This window comes from Leopardus geoffroyi, chromosome E2 (genome assembly GCF_018350155.1).
Source record: "Leopardus geoffroyi isolate Oge1 chromosome E2, O.geoffroyi_Oge1_pat1.0, whole genome shotgun sequence".
Lineage (NCBI taxonomy): Eukaryota > Metazoa > Chordata > Mammalia > Carnivora > Felidae > Leopardus > Leopardus geoffroyi.
The window spans coordinates 11385335-11405630 of NC_059335.1; the positions used below are offsets into that span (position 1 = coordinate 11385335).

The following is a 20296-nucleotide window of genomic DNA, read 5'->3' on the forward strand; positions in this document are numbered from 1 at the left end:
ATATTGTTGACATGATAAATGCCTCACTCTTGCAGTGTAGTTCCTTTTGGTTCTCTGGGCCTCAGTTTCCCTAGCCATGCAGGAGAGCTTTGCCACTCTGACCTTGGTGGGAAGGGACAGTGGGTGGAGAGACCAGGGGCTGGGCCCCAAGGAAAAGTTTTCTAAGCACCCCCTCCCCACCAGGAATCTGGGGAAAGGCAGAGAGGCCCCCCTTTCCCTAGGTCAGTCCCCACCTGCCTGGGAAGAAATGGGGGACACCTGGGAGGAGGGAGGAACCCCAGAGGGAAAAAGGACGGTCTCTTCTTGGTTGTAATCCTGGGTGATCCCTGGACTCCTCCTGGCCCCTGGATTCGCCTCGCCTGCCCAGCAATCTTGGCGCCCTCTAGGCAGAGGAAGCAGCTTCCTCCAGCCACCCCTGCGTCCACAGAATGTGCTCCTCAGCCCTTCAGGTCCCTGTCACGGTGGAGTGTCCCTGCTCCGCCCGGATCTGGCGGGAAGGAGCGGGCGGGTGCTCTGCTCTGACCCAAGTGGCTTCCCAGCCCCCTTCGCCTGCGGCGGGGGCGGCCTCCCGGGTCAGCGGCTGCCCTTGTAAGGAGGTGACACCCCGGACACCCGACACGCCGGGTTATAATTAACTCAGACACGTGGCGACCCCACCCCCCCAACACCTGTCCCTGTGTCCCCCCAGCCCCAGCGCCTGGGGTCTAGGTCTTTGCAGAGGCGACAGCGAAGCGCCCTCTAAAAATAAGCTCCCTTCCAGGATGAGTCCCTCCCTGTCCCCTCCCCGCCAGCCCAGCGGAAATCTCCCAGTGTCAGCCCCGCGGCTGGTGGGGGGGGGGGGCAACCCCCCCCCCAACCTGGCCTCGAGTTCCAATCCTCTCGACTCAGGAGAGCCTCAGTTTCCCTCCTACTCACTGTGCACCCAAGCACAGGCTTCTGGGCTTACACTGCCCTGCGTTCAGGCCTGGGCTTTGGCCAAGTGCTCCCCATAGCTGGGTGACAACGGGCAAGTCTCCACAAAACCAGAAACCGGGCCTCCCGGGGGGCTATTGCAAGGCTTCCCCAGGTGCAGGGCTCAGGACCCGCTGTTTACCCAGGTCAAGGCCACTGGGGGCTGGAGGAGAGGTCTGGGCATAGGAGGGGCTGGCGGCCCAGTGCAGGGCCAGGGGAGGGTGGCTTCTACGTGCCTGGGACGTCCCCTGCCACGGTCCCGTGTCCTGGGCGGGGGGCCAGCTGTCCCTGCCAGCCCGACTCAGCACTTGGTCAGGGAATCAGCTTGATGTGACGCTCAGCCCCTGGGGCAGCCCATACAAGGCCATGGGGCTGGGCACAAGGCATGCCTGGGTTCAGGGTGGGCACGGTGCCCGGGCAGCGAGGTGAGAGGCTCAGCCACCCTCCAGCTCCCTTCCCCGGGGGGCAGCCCCTCCCAGCTGCACAGCCCGGCCCCCCCTATATAAGGCCAGGGCTACAGGCCCTTCCTTTGGGTCAGTGTCGCCTCCAGGATACAGACAGCCCCTTTCAGCACAGCCCAGCCAGGTACCGCTGGGGGTGGGAATCAGGGTGGGGTCCAGAATGGGGGCCCCCCTAGTGCCAGCCTGGTCCTACACACAGGAGGGTTGGTGTGTGGGGAGATTGGCCCTGCATCTGGAAATCACCTCCACCTGTGACCCCCCCCCCCCACCGCCCGCAGGGTCCGTGTCGCAGGGCCATGGGGAGGGATCTTGGAGACAAAGGGAGTCCTGCCAGCTGCCAGCTGTCACCCCTGCAAGGGGCTGAGGGGCTGCAGGGGCTGCAGGCCGGGGCCTGTGATTGTGATGGTTTGTCACCAGAACGGCGGCGGTGGGGGGGTGGGGGGGTGATGGCACGAGCCGCGGGGAGTGTCCGTATGTCCACCGGCAGGGTCTGCAAAGGCAGGCTCCACGGGGTCTTGGCATTTGTGATTCTGTGGGTCCCCGTGGTGTCCCACAACAGTGTGACCTTGTGTTCTGGACTTTCTGTGGCTCCCGCACGGGTGCCTGCATCCCGGGTGTGTCCCTGAGCTTGGAGGAGTGTGTGTGTGTGTGTGTGTGTGTGTGTGTGTGTGTGTGTGTGTGGTGCTGGGGCTATTTCTGTCTGTGTCTCTGGGCCTCCCCCGCCTTGCCTCCGTGCCCTCTGCTGACATGTCTCTTGCAGGGTGGGGGTGGGAGAGCATGAAGAGGGGTTTCTGGGCTGGAAGCCCTTGAGGCCCGAGGCCTGGACGCGTGTCCTCCCGGCCTCCTTGGCCCACCTGTCTCCGGCCTGCTGACTTGGCGCAAGCCGAGCCCCTGGAATGTGTGGGGTGGGGGTGGGGGGACAGCAGCTGGGGGGGGGGGAGGAGGAGGAGTCTGCCAGACTCTATAAATAATCCCCAACCCTGGACGGCAGCTCCGTGGTGAATTCCACCCGCCCCTGGCCTGATGCCGCAGCCTTCGGCTCCCCCCTGGTCCTGATTCCCTTCCCACCATCCTACCTGCTTCCCACTCCTGGAGCCGGGAGCGAGCTCCCAGTCCCGCCACGGCCACTGAAGAGTCCCTCCTCCTTCCTGGCTCTTACCGATAAATGTAACAGTATCAACAGCATCCCGCCCTCCAGGTAGCGGGCCCCAGCTCCACGGGAGGGCATGTGATCAGCTGGCCTCATGATGGAGTCTGAAGAGTCCTCTTGGCCGCCCCCTAGGCAAGGCTTAGTCCACAGGAGACAGAGGCTCAGAGAGGCTGAGCAACCGGCTTGGGGGTCACACAGCAGGGAAGTGGCACAGGTGGCATTTGAACCCAGCTCTGACGACTCCCGCAGCTGAGCTCTTCTCAACTGAGCCCTGAGGGAGGGTTGCCAGCAGACAGGGGTGGGGACGGCCACCCAGCCTTCCCTTCCACCCTGCCCCTCATCCCTTGAACCCAGGAACCTCCATAGACGGGATGTCCCTTCTCTGCTCGCACGCTCGTTCTCCGCAACGCCCTCCACCTTCTCTGAAACTCCTCACGCAGACCTTTAAAATAATAACAACAGGGGTGCCCGGGGGGCTCAGTCGGTTAAGCGGCCGACTTCGGCTCAGGTCATGATCTCAGGGTCTGTGAGTTCGAGCCCCGTGTCGGGCTCTGTGCTGACAGCTCAGAGCCTGGAGCCTGCTTCGGATTCTGTATCTCCTTCCCTCTCTTTCTCTCTCTCTCTCTCTCTCTGCCCCTCCCCCGCTTGTGCTCTGTCTCTCCCTCTCAAAAATAAACATTAAAAAAATTAAAAAAAAATAACAGCCATAATTATAATAATGGCCAAGCAAAATAATGCTCATTGTGAGCCGGGACTATTCCAAGTGCTTTACGTAGTTTGGCTCCTTTCGTGCTCCCAATAGCCCCATGGGATGAGTGCTATTATGACCCCCCATTCTACACGTGAGTAATCTGAAAGCACAGAGAAGTTAAGCAAGGTGCCCAAGGTCACACAGCGTCTTGTAAGTGGCAGACCTGGAATTTAAACCCGGGCTGTCTGATTCTGGAAACTACGCTTTTATCCATGCCAGCATTACTGTTCCATCCCAAAGGCTCCCGCTTCATTTTCCAGCTGGAGAAACTGTCTCTAGCAAGATTATTAGTCTGGGGTCACCTGTCAGGGTGTGACCGAGCTGGGATCTTAGCCATAGAGTTCGGATGCATCCTGTGAAGACGCAGGGGCTCAGAGAGGGCGCCCTTCTTGTCCCCAGTCACACAGCCGTCGGGCCCGTTCGGCCCCCAGACCTTGCTCTGTTCCCTTGCTGGGGCTGGTCTCTGCTGGACGCGAGCTAACCTTCTCCACCTTCCCTGCCCACCAGGCCCCCCACGCCGCCACCATGCCGTTCGGTAACACCCACAACAAGTTCAAGCTGAACTACAAGCCTGAGGAGGAGTACCCTGACCTCAGCAAGCACAACAACCACATGGCCAAGGCGCTGACCCTTGAGATTTACAAGAAGCTGCGGGACAAGGAGACTCCATCCGGGTTCACTCTGGATGACGTCATCCAGACAGGTGTGGACAACCCAGGTAAGCCTCCTTGGTGGAGCGGGGACAGGGATCAGAATGGCGGGGGTAGGGGAGGGGGGCTCTGGAGCTGCCTGCCAGGCCTCGATCCCACCTCCCTGGGCCTCAGTTTCCTCATCCGAAAAATGGGCACCTATGTTGCGAAAACATAGGAGTCGGTGCACACGAGTGCTTAGAGCAGCCCCTGGTACGGGGCCAGCACTCGGGATCTGAGGGGGGATGTCATTGGTGCTGTGGTCCTTTCTCCAAGGACACCCTGCGAGGGACAGCAGCACCAGACGCAAAAGAGCACGTCCTAGCCTCCAACTCACTGTGCCATTGAGGAGGGAGGGCCCCTCTTTCCAGACCCCTGTTTTCCCCTCTGGGAACACGAGGGCTGTTCAAGTCTCTTATCATCTGTGGGAGCCGATAGTCTAATAAGCTTTTGAAAATGTTTAGGTAAAGGAAGAGTATGTGATCTGGGGACTCGGAAGTGGTCATATTTTTAGTACCTTGTAACTGGCCCCCCAAGACTCTCCTTTCTCCGTTGCCCTGCCCCCAGCACCTTGCCCTCACCCCAGATGCTGCCTAGACCTCTCCTAGCCTTCCCTCCCCATCCACATAACCCTCAGCCTCTGCAGTTCTGAAACACACACACTCACAGGCACACACACACACACACACACACACACACACACACACACACACAGTCTATGCTGGACCCAGGAGCCCGGGCCTTCCTTGCTGGGGACAGGCAGCTCTGACCTCACCCTGAACCCCCAGGTCACCCCTTCATCATGACCGTGGGCTGTGTGGCTGGCGACGAGGAGTCCTACCAGGTTTTCAAGGATCTCTTCGACCCCATCATCCAGGACCGGCACGGGGGCTACAAACCCACCGACAAGCACAAGACCGATCTCAACCATGAGAACCTCAAGGTCAGCCACCCCCTCCCACCCGCCACCAGAGGGGAAGGATAGGGGAGGGAGGGAGGCAGACAGAGGGACAGAGGGGCAGAGAGGCACAGAAGACAGACCAGGAGGCTGGGGTCAGATGGGAGGGGAGCCAGGGAGGGAGATGAAGAGACACAGGAAGTGGGGAAAGAGATGCTTGGAGAGAAAAACAGGGACACATGAGGGGCGGGGAGAGAGACAGATGGAGGGACGGACAGAGAAGGGAGAACCCAGTGAGCGGGGCAAGGAGGAGCTGAAAAAAGTAGCAGAGAGTAAGAACTGGGAGCATCTGGGGGGTCACAGGCTTGCTGGGGAAGGGGCAGCTTGGGCGGCATGCCCAGCCCTGACCCCCCACTCCTGCCCTCCAGGGCGGAGATGATCTGGATCCCAACTACGTGCTGAGCAGCCGCGTCCGCACGGGCCGCAGCATCAAGGGCTACACACTGCCCCCCCACTGCTCCCGGGGCGAGCGCCGGGCGGTGGAGAAGCTCTCCGTGGAAGGTGAGAACCCCCACCCTGCCCACCATTGGGGCCACCCAGCTCTGGCCCTGCTTCTCCATGGAAAGAGCTGGGTAAATCATAGCTGCTTGGTGAGTGATGGTTGGCAGCACTACCCCTGGTGGAAGTCTGGGGGAGCTGTCAGGGCACCCTGAGCACATCTCTGCCTGTAGACACCAGGGACCTGACTTCCATCCATCCATCCATCCACCCATCCATCCATCATCCGTCATCCATCCATCATCCATCCACCATCCATCATCCATCCATCCATCCATCCATCCATCCATTATCCATCCATCATCTATACATCCATCCATCCATCCATCATCCATCATCCATCCATCATCCATCCATCCATCCATCATCCATCCATCATCCATCCACCATCCATCATCCATCCATCCATCCATCCATCCATCCATCCATCCATTATCCATCCATCATCTATACATCCATCCATCCATCCATCCATCCATCATCCATCCATCATCCATCCACCATCCATCATCCATCCATCCATCCATCCATCCATCCATCCATCCATCCATTATCCATCCATCATCTATACATCCATCCATCCATCCATCCATCCATCATCCATCCATCCATCATCCATCCATCCATCATCCATCATCCATCATCCATCATCCATCTTCCATCATCCATCCATCCATCCATCCATCATCCATCCATCCATCCATCATCCATCCATCCATCCATCATCCATCATCCATCTTCCATCCATCATCTATCCATCTATCCAACCAGCAAACATTTACAGCTGTTATGGTCCCGAGTAGGGATCTGGGGGCTCTCATGATGAATAGGATGGATGAGGTCGCTGCTCTCACAGATCTGTCAGCCTGGTGAGGAGATAAGAGGGAACACAGAAACCAACAAAAGAGTAATTCCCAAATGCCATGTAGCCAAGAAACGAGGGTGGGTCACAGAATGACTCAGGGGAGCTCCCTTAGAAAGGAGGAGACCTGACTGACAAGGAAAGAGCCTGAAGAATTCCAGGCCAGCAGAGCAGCAAGTGCAAAGGCCCTGAGGTGGGTAAGTGTGTGGGAGGAACAGCCAGGAGACCAGTGTGGCTAGAGCTGAGTGGAGGGGGGGAGGAGATGGGGTCTGAGGAGTATGAGTGGCCAAGTTGCACAGAGCCTCGTGTGCCCTCGGGAGGGCTTTGGCTCTGACTCTGAGGGAGATGGAAGCCATGGAGTCCTCTGGCTGTTGGGTGGGGAACAGACTGTGGGCAAAGGTAGGAGCAGAGAGACTGTAAGGGGAAGGCACAGTCGTTCAGGTGAGGGTAGGAGATAGGCAACGGGATGGGGAGAGACAGCAGGGATGTTTGGGAGGTAGAATCATCAAGGTGGGCAGGCATATTGTTCTGGTAAGTGTTAAACAACTAGCTCTCAAAAAAAAAAGAAAAAAGAAAAAGCCCCAATCTATAGCGACTGCCAATTTCTATGGTATAAATTCTCCTACCACGGCCAATTTTGAGCTATGAACATGGTGTCATAGAAAGACGGGAAAAGGTGGGCGGTAACATATCCTTACATAGTATTCCCACCTTACAGATACAGATGAAAATAACTTCAAGGATGTAGATAATAAAAATGAAAATAACTTCAAGAATGTAGGCGGCGCCTGAGTGGCTCAGTCGGTTTAGCGTCAGACTCTTGGTTTTAGCTCAGGTCATGGTCCCCAGGTCGTGGGATCGAGCCCCGTGTCAGGCTCCACACTGAGCATGGAGTCTGCTTGAGATTTTCTCTCTCTCTCTCTCTCTCTCTCTCTCTCTCTCTCTCTCCTCTCTCTTTGACCCCGCCCCTGCTCCTGCCCCCTCTCTCTAAAATTAAAAAAAAAAAAGAGTAAAATATTTAGGAAGCAATACTTTTGAGTATTTATTACCTATGTTTTAAATATATTTAAGGGGCGCCTGGGGGCTCAATTGGTTGAGCATCCGACGTGGGCTCAGGTCATGATCTCACAGTCCAGGAGTTCGAGCCCCACGTCGGGCTCTATGCTGACACCTCAGAGCCTGGAGCCTGCTTCGGATTCTATGTGCCTCTCCTCCACTTGGGCTGTGTCTCTCTCTCTCTCTCTCAAAAGTAAACAAACATTAAAAAAATTAAATATAATATATTTAATTGTAAGTTTATATAAATGATTATTATTTTTTAAAGCTTATGTATTTATTTTGAGAGAGAGAGAGAGAGAGAGAGACAGCGTGAGCGGCGGAGGGGCAGAGAGAGAGGGAGAGAGAGAATCCCAATCAGGCCCTTCAGTGTGAAGCCTGATGCAGGGCTCAAACCCACGATCCGTGAGGTCATGACCTGGGCTGAAACCGAGAATTGGCCACTTAACTGACTGAGCCACCCAGGTGCCCCTATATAAGTTATTTTTAACAATATAATATAGTAAGTATATAGTATGTGACATAGAACATTACATAGAAATGTATAAAATGTATATAAATACATACATATTATAGAAATATATATTATGCACATGTGCATAATATACATTCATTCTACATATGAATGTACACAAATATTATGTATGGTATATTTTAATACTTTTTACTGATGGTTCCCCACATTCCTAAGATTTTGATCATCTGTCTGGCTGGCCGGTTGAAGGGGCCCCAGCACACCGTTGCTCCCAGGCGGATGGGATGCGAGGGTCAAGGAAAGGGAGATTCCCTGTTTCTGGGCGGAGCACAGGGCATGGCTGTTCCCGGAGCCTGGGCAGGCAGCGGCGGGGGGGGGGGGGGGGGGGGCATGCTTCGGGGACAGGTCGCGAATTTGGGTTTCGTCCTAGTGTTCAGGCGCCGTTAGGACATCCACGGGCCCAACCCCAGGCTCGTTGGGGGCAGCAGTGTGGGGACTCCGGGGGCCTGCCCGTCCAGGTTGTGGGGGCGCAGGCTGCTGACCATTCCCTCGTGTGGCCCCTCAGCCCTCAACAGCCTGACAGGCGAGTTCAAGGGGAAGTACTACCCTCTGAAGAGCATGACCGAGCAGGAACAGCAGCAGCTTATTGACGATCACTTCCTGTTCGACAAGCCCGTGTCCCCACTGCTGCTGGCCTCAGGCATGGCCCGAGACTGGCCCGACGCCCGCGGCATCTGGTGAGGTCCCCTCCCCCCAGCCTCCTCCAGTCCCCCCACGCCCCTCCCCATTCCTCCACCAAAGCCAACACCATAAAAACAATTATGTTTCCAGGCGCCCCAGACAATGACCTCGCCTTCCACCCCTGCCTACTTTGTGGTCTGTGAGTCACATTTTAGGAAACTTGGACCAGGGAAGTGGCAATTAGGGACTTAGACTTGAACCAGACTCCCTGGGTTCCAATCCCAGCACTGCCATTTACTAGATGTGACCTCAGGCACATTAACATTTCTGTGCCCACCGAGCTCCACATTGGGCTCCACACTGAGCGTGGAGCCTGCTTAAGATTCTCTCTCTCCCTCTGCTCCTCTCCCCTGCTCTTTCTCTCCTCTCTTTCTATATATACACCAGTGTCTGGTATATAGTACGTGACCAACATCTTGGCTATTAGTTTTATCTCCGACTGTTGCTAGTTAGGTTTGTATGAATCCTTGAATCCCTGATTCTGATAGGCAAAGATTTTCAAAGGTTTCAAAAGCCTAGGTTTCAGATGATCAGGAGAATGTGTGAGTTCTAAGACATACACATTTTAAATATTTTTAGGTTCTAAGATTCCACTAATTTCAGATTCTGTGATTCCACGGTTGCAGACATTTCCAGATCTTAATGTTTTATCTGAGATGTCACAGGGTGATGGGAAGATTGGTCCTGGGACCAGAAGTAGGATTTCCAAGATTTATCAATTCTGATTCCCAGCTTTTGTTTTTCAAAGATTCTGAAATTCTAAGAGTCTGTAATTTAACGCTGGTCAAAGACTTAAGACCCTAAAAGTCTTTGATCCTAGGACTGGCGATTTCTCAGATTCTAGGACGTTAGGGTCTACAGGTGTAAGCTTCCGCGATTCTCAGGAGCCGGTGCCACCACCTCAAACTCCTCAGGCCCGCTGCCCCCTTGCGGTGGGTACTTTTGCCAGGGGGCGGGAATGGGGTGGCCACGCGGGACTGATCCCTTGGCCTCCTCCTGCGCCCCACCCTAGGCACAATGACAACAAGAGCTTCCTGGTGTGGGTGAACGAGGAAGACCACCTCCGAGTCATCTCCATGGAGAAGGGGGGCAACATGAAGGAGGTTTTCCGCCGCTTCTGCGTGGGGCTGCAGAAGGTGGGTAGCCTGCCTCTCACGGCAGACTTCTGACCCCCGCTGAACGCCCCACCCGCTTTCCAAGACCCCGCCCCCCCGGGGAACCCGGCTCCACCCAGCGCCCGAGCCCCGCCCCTAATAACCCGACCCCACCCAGCGCCCTAGCCGCCCCCCAACAGACCGGGTCCAACCGATGCCTAACCCCCGCCCCTAAGAGACCGGGTCCACCATGTGCCTAAGCCCCGCCCCAAGGAGACGGCTCCACCAGCGCCCAAGCCCCGCCCCCAATAACCCGACTCCACCCAGCGCCCAAGCCGCCCCCAAGAGACCAGGTCCAGCCTATGCTTAAGCCCCGCCCCTAAGAGGCCGGCTCCACCCTATGCCTAAGCCCCGCCCACAAGCACTGGCTCCACCCACCCCTATCCTGCCCAAGCCCCGCCCCTAAGAACTCGGCTCTAAAGCGTTCTCAAGCCCTGGCTCCACCAGGGTCGTCGGGCCCCTCCCTTCAGAAGCTCACCCCTCACGGTTTTCCGGTCCCACCCTCTCGGAATCCCACCTCCTACCCACGTGCTCACGCTGTGTCCCTCCCAGCCCCGTTCGAGTTGCGGGTGTATTTGGGGGGCGCCCCCTGGCGCTGACCCCAGATCCTCTCCCCTTACCTCAGATTGAGGAGATCTTCAAGAAGGCCGGCCACCCCTTCATGTGGAACGAGCACTTGGGCTACGTGCTCACCTGCCCATCCAACCTGGGCACCGGGCTGCGTGGAGGCGTGCATGTCAAGCTGGCGCACCTGAGCAAGCACCCCAAGTTCGAGGAGATCCTCACCCGTCTGCGCCTGCAGAAGCGGGGCACAGGTGCGGCTCTGCTTCCATCCGCGCGCCGCGGCGTCGGGGGCGGACCCTTTGTGGAGGCGGAGCACCCACGCGAGTTGTGGGGTGGACGAGGGCTGCCCCTCTGTGCGCCTCAGTTTCCTCCTCTTGTAAATGGGCATCCGCACGCCTTATCCCGTAGGAATCGATATGATATCATGGGTATATAATACGCACGTGTATACCCCGTGCCCCCTAGGAACCTCGGTTTGCCATCTATAAAGGAGAGGATGGCCAGGACTCAACCCCGGGGCATTCTCGCTCCAGAGCTCACGTTGGGCCATCATGCTCTATTTTCATGTTGGAGGGTTGAGGCACGAGGCACCTAAATTAGCCGCAGGCGTGAGCCCATGAATAGACATTTAGGAGGCTCTGCATGCACTTAACCTGTTACACAGTAGGCCCTCAGTACGTGCGGCCAGCTCAGTTGGCACAGGGGCAGCAGGCCCCGCTCCTGCATCTCTGCTCGCTCCTTATGCCCCTGCCTCCTGCTCCTGCAGGTGGTGTGGACACAGCTGCTGTGGGCTCAGTATTCGACGTGTCCAACGCCGATCGGCTGGGCTCGTCCGAAGTGGAACAGGTGCAGCTGGTGGTGGATGGTGTGAAGCTCATGGTGGAGATGGAGAAGAAACTGGAAAAGGGCCAGTCCATCGACGACATGATCCCCGCCCAGAAATAGGCGTCCAGCCCACCCGCCGCCGACTGCTGGAGCCCCAGCCAAAGGGAGGAGGACTCGGCCCATCGGAGCCCCGCCCCCCCCCCCAAGGGTTCGGTCAACCGGGGGCTCTTTCCACCATTTTCGGAATTCCATTTCCAGCCAGAGTTCCAACCAACGGGCTTCATCCTCTGAGTTGTGGCCAGTGAAAAACCTCCCCCACAGTCTCCTTTTCCCAGAGCTCCGCCCACCACCAGGAACTCTGGCTAATGGAGAGCTGTCAGGCACATCTGGAGCTCATGCTTTTTCTACACTCGAAGCAACAAATAAAAGCAATGGTGGCCTTAGCTTTCGTGCGATGGCAATTGAGCAAGAGGACGAGGGACTTTTGCCATTGGCCGCTGTGCGGCTTGCCCTCCCTAGTCATGTCTTACCCCATCCCTAAAACGAGGCAAGCGCACAGTCCAATCCAAAACTATGAGGAATCTGAGACCCAGAGAGGCGTGACCCCCTTCCCAGCCTCCGCTCCCAATCAATCCCTCGTGCTCGGATCTCAGACACAGGACCCACACCAGGGAGAAACGTAAGCCAAACAAAATGTCTGAGACTCGAATTTGGCCCACGGGCCTCCGGTTTGAGACCTAACATGCATCTCTTCACATATACCCCGTTATGCTTTTCACCGGCCTCTTTCTGTGTGACCTCCCCTCATCCATCCATAGCTGCTGCCAGTCCTTTAAACTTCCCTTTCTTTGCTCAAGAACCTGCCATAGCTCCCCACATCTCCTAGAATGCAGTCCTATTATTTTCGATTCTTCAAACTGAGGTGCGCACCTTTCCCTGAAGGCTCATCACTCCCGTTTTTCGCCCATGATTCGGCTGTACACTTTTGCTCCTGACACCCTGCAATTCCCACCTTAATGCATTTGCCCATGCGCCTTCCTCCTCCAGACTGGGGCTTGGCTCATAGCATCCCCGCGAAGCCTTCAGGGACCCACCTTTTGGAGAGCTTGGTCCCAGGAAGGAGGGTCGGGCACAGGGGGAGGGGCGGGGAATAGAAGGCAAGAAGCAGGTCAACGTGTATTGAGTGTTGACCACGTCAATCACCTCTGCTCGACCCAATAGGCTGAGGTCTCCACTAGCACAGGCAGAGCGGCGGCCTCAAAAAAGAGGCAAAGCTTTCAGAAGGAAACGTGAGGCAGAATAAGTGGTAGACAGAGTCCTCAGGGACCTGGAGGAGGGAATTTTTCGAACCTGAAGTCACACAGGTAAAGGGCCCTTAGAGATCAAGAAATGTACTCTGTTTTCCAGGGGAAAACCGAGGCCAGAGGAGGTCTCCAAGAATTCCCAGGGAAATTGCTGAAACAGGAAGGTTAGAAGAGAAAGGCGGGATCTGTCAGATGTCAGGGTGTCCTTTACAACACTGTCCCCAAATGAAGATCCCATCACTAACCCCAGCTCCGTCCTCTAACCCCCCCCCCCCCGCCCCCCGCCCGGGAGCCACACAGACCACAAACGTTCCAGCGGCCCGGTCTGAGCCAAATCTGCGGTCCAGGTGCCCGTTCCGCCCATCTTGCCTCATAAGCCTCAAATCTGGCCCTTGTCTCCCCACCTTCTGTCCCACTTCGACCTTCTCCCTAATCTCCCGACCTGCCTTCTTCGCTCCCTTCACAGCATAAACCTGCCCCTGCCTCTCCCTTGCTCACATCCTTGCCGTGGCTCCCCAGTGCCCTTGGAAGAAAGCCCAAGCCCCTCTCCACGGCCTTCAGGGCCCTGCCAACATCTCCAGCCTCGTGTCTCCCGGTGACTCTGCTCACTGCCAGCCATAGACCAGTTGCTGTGCCCTCTCCTGCCTCTTAGCCATTGTACAAGCCGCTCCCTCCACCTAGAACACCAGCCCCCTACCCACCATGTCTAGCTAGCTGCTCATCATTCTCCCAGTTGCTGCTGAGCTGCTCCTCCTCCAGGAAGCCCTCCCTGGCTACGACAGGCACCCCCTTGGCCCTCCCCAGCCTCTGCCCACCCCACCCCCCGACCCAGGATCATCACTGAGGATGCAGCTGCCTTCTCCACTAGACTGAGCCTGATGACAGCAGGGCTGGGGCAGTCTTGGTGACCGCTAGGTCCCCAGCACAGGGCTGGGCATACGGGAAGCCCTCAGGGATTGAGATTTCCAGACAAGGTTGGGGACGGCATACGGGAAGCCCTCAGGGGTTGAGATTTCCAGACAGGGTTGGTGGGGTCCCCATCCTACCCACTCCCACGACTCAATATATACACTTTGCAGCAGACCCCTATTCTGGCCTCGCTCTTAAGGCAGGAATGCGGTTCTGCCCCAGACCCTGAATTTTTCCACACTGACTCTACCAACCCCCCTTTTTCATTTTAGTTTCCTATCAGCCCCATGAAGAACACAAGGGCAGAATCTACCACGCCCCAAGTGGGCAATTGAGGCACAGTAAACTAAGCCTCTTCCCTACATATAATCCTCCAATGGCTCTCCAGTGCCCTTGGATGATAGCCCACCCCTCGCTCACTTTGGCCTTTTGTGAACAAGCTCCTCCACCCACCCCCCCACCCCCCCCCCCCAACCTACTGCTTAACTCTACTCAGTTTCCATTTCCTTCCTCTGGCTAAGGTCACCTGGACTTTCCTCTGGGGAACCCCTCTAAGTCCAGCTCTAGGTAGGGGCCTGGCCACTCCAGAGCAACAGTGACTGGTTCAGGGATGGTCACATGACTTCTCTGGGCCAATAAGAGCCTGTCTTGGGATTTTCGACAAAAGTAGGCAATGAGCAACTTTCTGCTGCAGAAACTAGACAAAGGGATGAGAGGTTGGAACTGCTGGGTGAAACCACTAACCTCACGGTAAAATAAAACCAGAGGTGAGGTGGCCCGCTGCCTGGATCCAGCCGTACCTGAAGTCGGACACCCCCAGACTAGTAAGGAACATAAGCAAATAACTTTTGCTTATGTGTAGATGGATTATTAGTCCTAACACGCTATTTCTCTTGCTAATTCTCCACCAGCCCCAACATAGCAGCCACGCCGAAATTACCCGCAGTTCTCTGAAGGCTTATCACGCACTCCTACAAACAGGCTTTTGCCCAGCGCATATGTGATACGCGGTCAACTCCTACTCGTCCTTCAAAGTCCAACTCCGGTATCCTCTCCTCTCTGGAGTGGCTTCCCCGACTCCCCTCACGTTCTCTTCTGGCCTCCCCAAAGCAAAGGTTTCTCTAGTGTTTGTGTCAGAACCCCCGTCCCCCACAGACAGGGGCTCCTTGTGTCTCCGTGTCCAGCACCGGGCCTGGCACGGAGTAGGCACAGGTCAATGACTGTTTATTGAATAAATGTACTACTGGAGTTAAGAAGTGGCTTAGAGTCCGGTATAACATGTGGGTGGGCACGTGAGTGGATGAATGGGGGACCGATATAGGAACCGGGGGCCTCCTGGATGAGGCTGAGTTCTGTCCTGCCCTCGTCCACAATCATCCTTGACCCTCCCCCCCCCCCACTACTCCCATTCTGCAGATGAGAAAACCGAGGCTCAGAGAGGAGGAACCACTTGGCCCAAAGTCACGCACCTCCTCATCTCAGCCGCAGGTGAGGGCAGGGAAGGAAAAGCCCGGGGTCCGCGTGGGGAAGGGGGGACTCTCCTAAGTTTATTGGGCGACAGGCTGCGGGTGAGGGGGCTGACAGGAGGAGGGTGGGGGTGTAATAACTTAAAAACCGGCAGCTCCTCGAGAGATCTCTGCAGAGGGGAGGGTGTGGGGGGTATTTACAAGGATTTGTACAAAGTGCCCCGCGCCAGCCTGGGGCAGGAAGGGGGGTGGGGGGTTCGAGCATGAGGGGAGGGCAGGGGAGGGGAAGGAATCTGCCTCTCTGACCCCCACTCCCAGCCCCCCTCCCCTCTTCTACAGTCTTTAGGCTCAGCAACCCTTCCGGCCCCCGCCCAAGGCCTAATTCTTGAGCTGTTGGGGGAAAGAGCGTGGGAATGGAAGTTTCCTCGGTTTCCCTTTCTGCGCCTGCCCTGCCCCCAGAGTCTCCTCAGGTGCCCCACGTTGGGGTGATGGGGGGCAGGGGCAGGACCGGCTGGAGGCTCGAGGAAGGTGCCAGCTCCCCCTGCTCTGCCCCCAAGCTTTTCTCTCCTGCCCAGCGGCCCCGGACAACAGCGCAGGGGACACTCTCTGTCCCCACGTCGGATTCACGGGAGCTGAGGTGATGACGGAGGGAGACTCCCCTCCCCGCCCCCTCTCCCTGCCGTAGAGGCGAAGGGGACGAGGGAGAGGAAGAAGAGGGGACCCGGGCCCGCGGCGGCTCAGAGCTCGAGGTCGTTGGAGATGCGGGTGACGAGGGCGCGGAAGGCCAGGGCGGTGCCCGCCACGCGGCGGAAGAGAACTCCCCGCAGGCCCGGCCGGGGCAGCTGGCAGACCTCCACTTCGAAGTGGGACAGGGGCTCGGGCCCGCCCGCACCCCCGTGCAGGCAGGCCAGCAGGAACGGCTGTGGCTGGCGGCAGCGACAGCGGGCGGCCGCGGTGGCCTGGCGCAGAGCCGCCATCAGGGCCTCGGGCGGGCGTGAGCTGGTCAGCTTCACACTCCAGGGGAATCGGAGTAGCCGGGGGGCGGTTTCCGTTTGATCCCAAGGTAGATGGCAACTGGGGCGGGGAGAGATCACGGGTCAAAGACGGGGACAGGAGAGGAAAGGTAACCCACGCTTCCCACCCGGGGACGGGCTCCTAGGCGCCCCTCAAAACCCACCTCCCTCTCTGATCCCAGGGACGGGGACAGACTTTCAGTGGTACAGACGGCTGCCCGGCTGGAGACTATGTTGCCCGGGCTCTGCTGCGGCCCGAGTGCAAAAGTCCCGGATGTAAGTGCAAGCGGGGGCGGGGGGTGGGGTGGGGGGTGGGCGGGGAACCCCCTTCTAAGGAAACCCGCACGCCCTCGGCTCTCCCGCCCCACCTCCTATAAGAACGCCCCGGCTGCGGCCAGAACCAACCTCGACTGTAGGAAGACAGAGCCCTAAGGGTTGGGGATCGAAGAACCTTTGGGTACCTGCATGACCTCATGGAACAGAGGGGCCCTGCCAGCCTGGCCCAGTCACATGGTTCATGTGACAGAGAAATTGATTCCTGTCTCTTGGTGGGGGGGGGGGGGGGGGGGAAGAGGAGTCTCTTTGCTTGGTTGGTTTCCTAATACATCCTCCTCCTGGGAATAATCCCTTTTTCTTCAGAGGACCAACCCTCCTCACTCTAGACCGGGGGTTCTCGCCTAAAAGCCATACCGTCCCTCCAGAGGTATTTGGAAATTTCTGGAGGCTTTTGGAGCACCACAACGTTTTGGGATGGGGGGTGCCGCTGGCATTAAGCTGGGGGGGGGGGTGGTTCAGGGATGATACATGTGCTGCAGTGTGTGAGCGGGTCCAGCCCAATGAAGAACCATCCCACCTAAAGTACCAAGAGCGCTCCTCTTTGAGATGCATCGCACATCCAGTCTTTCTGGTCTAGGCGGGGCGGCCTTGGCCTCTTAGCTCCAAGCTGAGCACGTGACTCAGCTCCGGCCAATGAGCACATCCCACCTCCCTGCCCACTGCGATTAGTTCAAAGCTGAGCATATGACCAGATCCCACCAATCAGAGTCCTCCACCCTTATGGCCACAGGCATCGGTTTAGGGATGGGCATGTGACTCAGTTCCAGCCAATGAGAGTCAGTCCTGGGACCTTTGGAACCGGAGGGGCGGTTCTTTATTTGCACTGGGGTCTTCACAGGGACTGGGCTTCTGTCAAGCTGAAGCGGGGCTCAGCGAGGTGGCATGGGGCTGCCTGCTTTTGTAAGTAAGGTCTATCGCACCCCCACACCACCCACTTGGTTTTGTACTGATTCTGGCTGCTTTCGTGCTACGATGGCACAGCCGAATCAGCACGACAAGAGATTACCCGGCCCTCAAAGTCTAAACTGTTTACCATGTGGGGCTGTACAGGTAATGTTTGCCAGAGCTCCTGGCAACCCTTATGCCTCGTTGGATGAGAGCAGGGGGAAAGGTGTGCCAACAGGAAGAACAGGCTGACGTTAAAGATGGTCAAGGGACAATGTTCATGGATGGGGGTGGAAATCGGAGGAAGTCACAGGGGACAGGGCATAAGAGGGGCCGGCAGAGGAAGAAGGGTCAGAGGGACATTCAGGCAGCTGGCTTGGAGGAGGCTCAGGTCCCATCTAATGGTGTGTGTGTGTTGGGGGTAGGGGGAGTGGACAGGGGAGGTGCAGACACGAGGCAGCTGGGTCTGAGGCAGGCAAAGGGGGAGGGGCTGGTGTGGCAGTCAGGGTAGGCTCATGCACTCACCTTGTGACCTCAGGTCCCCCGATTCTCTCAGGTTCGTCTGTGACCCTAGAGGAGGGGAGGGGGGCAGAGTGTCTAATCTGCACACACGGAGCCCCCTCCCCCAACCCACTGCCTCCAGGACTCTGGGCAGCCCCTGCCTCAGCCCTGGTCCCTCCCTGCTGGCTGGAGCTGGGCTGGGGAGGGCTGGGAGTCTCCGTGCCCAGGAGGGGGAGCCCATTCTGAAATGGTTAGTTCAGGTCGTAGGAAAGATACTGAAGAATTTGGAAGACGAAAGAGAAAAGGGGGGGGGGGGTGGGCAGAGGCACACAGGTACGTATAGAAGGCCACGGACACACATACACACACCCTCCTTCCAGCTTTGCTCAAACCTCCTTAGTGAGGCCTGCTCCATTTAAAACTGCCCCCCTCTTCCCTGCCCTTTTTCTTCTCCGTGCTCATTTACTGTCTGGGTCCCCGTGTAGAACGTCAGCTCTGCCTGGGCTGGGATTTTACACGTTCTGTTCCCTCCATCCGGGGTCTAAGATCGCGCCAGGCGCTCGGTAAGTAAACATACGTCATTTTTGCAAGGCAACATTCTAAGCTCAGCCCGTATACCACCTTTTAGTCCACCCGATAACCCTCTGAGGAAGGCACTGGCACTGCTACTCCGTCTTACAGAAGAAAGTGAGGTCCAGAGAGGTTGAGTGACTTCCTCGAGGTCACTCAGCAGAGCTAGGGTCCGCCCCTCAAGAGCCCGGCTCCAGAGGCCAGACTACTGTTTATTAAATGAGTAAATGAACAGCCAGATCCCCCAACCCGTGCCCCTCCCGCTCGCACAGAGTCCCCCTCCCCTCGCCCGTACACACAGGTCAGACATGCAGACAGGGAGGCAGAGCCGGGGACAGCAGAGGGTGGCGGGACTTACTGATCTTGGATCCCTGGGGCAGAGAGGCGCCCGAAACGCAGCGGTTAGAGTTCTGCCGTTTAGAGGGATCGAGGGTAACCCTGTAGTGTGAGGGGCGAGGTGAGGAGGAGGAGGAGGAGGAGGAGGAGGAGGAGGAGGAGGAAGAGGAGGAGGAGGAAGAGGAGGAGGAGGTGATGATGATGATGTGAGGGTACAGAAGGCAGAGCAGAGCAGAAGACAGGTTAGGTCCCATTCCCCCCACCCCACCCCTGCCCCCCACGTCCCCTGGGGCTCACCTTCGGGTCAGTTTGGAGGTCAGCTTGGTGAAGAGGTTGGTGGTGGGGCGGGGTCGCCCAGTGGGCAGGGGTGTGGCCTCATGGGCCAATGTGGGAGAGGCGGGGGGTCCATTCTGCACACCCCCGCCTCCCCCGCCCCCTGCCCTCCGGTCCCGGACCTGGCCACCGTGGAAGGTGCTGCGGATGGTGGAACCGCGTGCCAGGCGGCTCCGCTCCCCCGATGGGGGAGCCAGGCTGTGACTAGAGGGAGAGGCGGGGGGCACCCGTGGGGTACCCGAGCTGTGGGCAGAGAGGGACGAGTCAGAGTGGGGCCTCGAGGCAGGCCGAGGCCCCAGTCCCTCTGATTCTCCACCGTCCTGTCCTGAGATCAGAAACCTCGAAAGACCTAGAGCTCAGAGAAAGGGCTGCCATGTACAGTTGGGCAGGCTGTGTACTATATAACCCTAGTTGTTTTACGGACTCTTCTGTCTTCCTAAGTCATCCCTTCTTCACACTGCCCTTTCTTCAACCCCTACCCGCTCCAAACGTATCCTGACTCTCCTCTCTCCAAACGTGGCAACTGAATAGATTCAGATTACATTTTTTGATGAATCCCTTGTCATTTGCCTCCAAACCGCAGGAACCAAGTCAACTTTGCAAACACCGTACTTTGCTATCTCAACTATCATTATTCAAACTCGGGATAGGAATAGGTGTGAACATCATAGGCACTTATGAGAATGTGCTGACAGGTGAAAAGGGACCCTTTTCCTAACTTTTGTTGTTGTGTGGGCAGTGGTGGCTCCAGTGTCCCAGGACCCTCCTCCAGGCCCTCGCAGTCCTGACAGGAGGGCCTGACTATGGCAGATGCCACCACCCCTCCCTTGGAATCCGTCCTCCTTGTTTTACTTTTAGTGACCAAACTTCTAAGAGCAGGCATGTTGCACATGGCCACCTAGCGAGAGACTACATTTCCCAGCCTCCTTTGCAGTTCGGGATGGTCATGGGACTATTCTCTGCCCAGTGGGCTGCAAACAGAAGTACTTTGTCCTATTTCTGGGTCATGCCTCTGAAAAAAAAAAAAAAAAAAAACGTAGCCCGCGCTCCACTCTCTTTCCATCCTTCCTTCTGGTTAGGAAATGGTAACTGGTGCACTGGCCTCAGTCCCGGAGCTGGAGCCTCACGCTGAGTTTGGCAGAATCAATCTGGGTCCTTGGAGGAGACTGCCTGCCTACCTCTGGCTGGTTATATCGGGGAAGACTAAACCTCGGTTTCATCGAAGCCAGAACTGGAAGGCTATGCGTTACAGCGCACAGTGTGTCACAGCGCACAGTGTGTCACACTGGAGACACACGCTGGAGTCAGTGTGGGATCTTTGCTCCTTGACTCACCAGCTGTGTGGCCTTGGGCAAGTTCCCTCATCTCTCTGTGCCTCATTTCCCCAGCTGTGAAATGGAGACACCGGGGTCTACCTCACGGAGTCGTTAGGGGCATTCAACCAGCAAATACACACGAAGGCCTGGCATACTCTTACCACTTGATGAGCATTCGCTATTATTATTTTT

General features: G+C 57.2%; 2 protein-coding genes across 3 annotated transcripts in view; one reads left to right on the forward strand and one right to left on the reverse strand.

Moving 5' to 3' along the window:
- Positions 1-1443: 1443 nt before the first annotated feature.
- On the forward strand, positions 1444-11578 carry CKM (creatine kinase, M-type). The gene is made up of 8 exons (XM_045441952.1): positions 1444-1536; positions 3821-4031; positions 4791-4945; positions 5329-5461; positions 8417-8588; positions 9605-9728; positions 10372-10561; positions 11077-11578. Exons 2-8 carry the CDS (start codon positions 3839-3841, stop codon positions 11253-11255), a joined length of 1146 nt encoding a protein of 381 aa, XP_045297908.1. The 5' UTR covers positions 1444-1536; positions 3821-3838; the 3' UTR covers positions 11256-11578.
- A 2977-nt stretch (positions 11579-14555) lies between these two features.
- Positions 14556-20296, reverse strand: part of MARK4 (microtubule affinity regulating kinase 4) — a 31417-nt gene continuing 25676 nt past the window's right edge. The window contains exons 15-18 of one of the 2 annotated variants that reach the window (XM_045441950.1): positions 18753-19031; positions 18478-18557; positions 17574-17618; positions 15704-15888 (exon numbers count right to left, since the gene is read on the reverse strand). In XM_045441950.1, the coding sequence (XP_045297906.1) occupies positions 15824-15888; positions 17574-17618; positions 18478-18557; positions 18753-19031 (469 nt within the window). In that variant the 3' untranslated portion in view covers positions 15704-15823. Of the gene's footprint in view, positions 15889-17573; positions 17619-18477; positions 18558-18752; positions 19032-20296 lie in introns of both variants that reach the window. The other variant, XM_045441949.1, reaches the window with a different exon arrangement.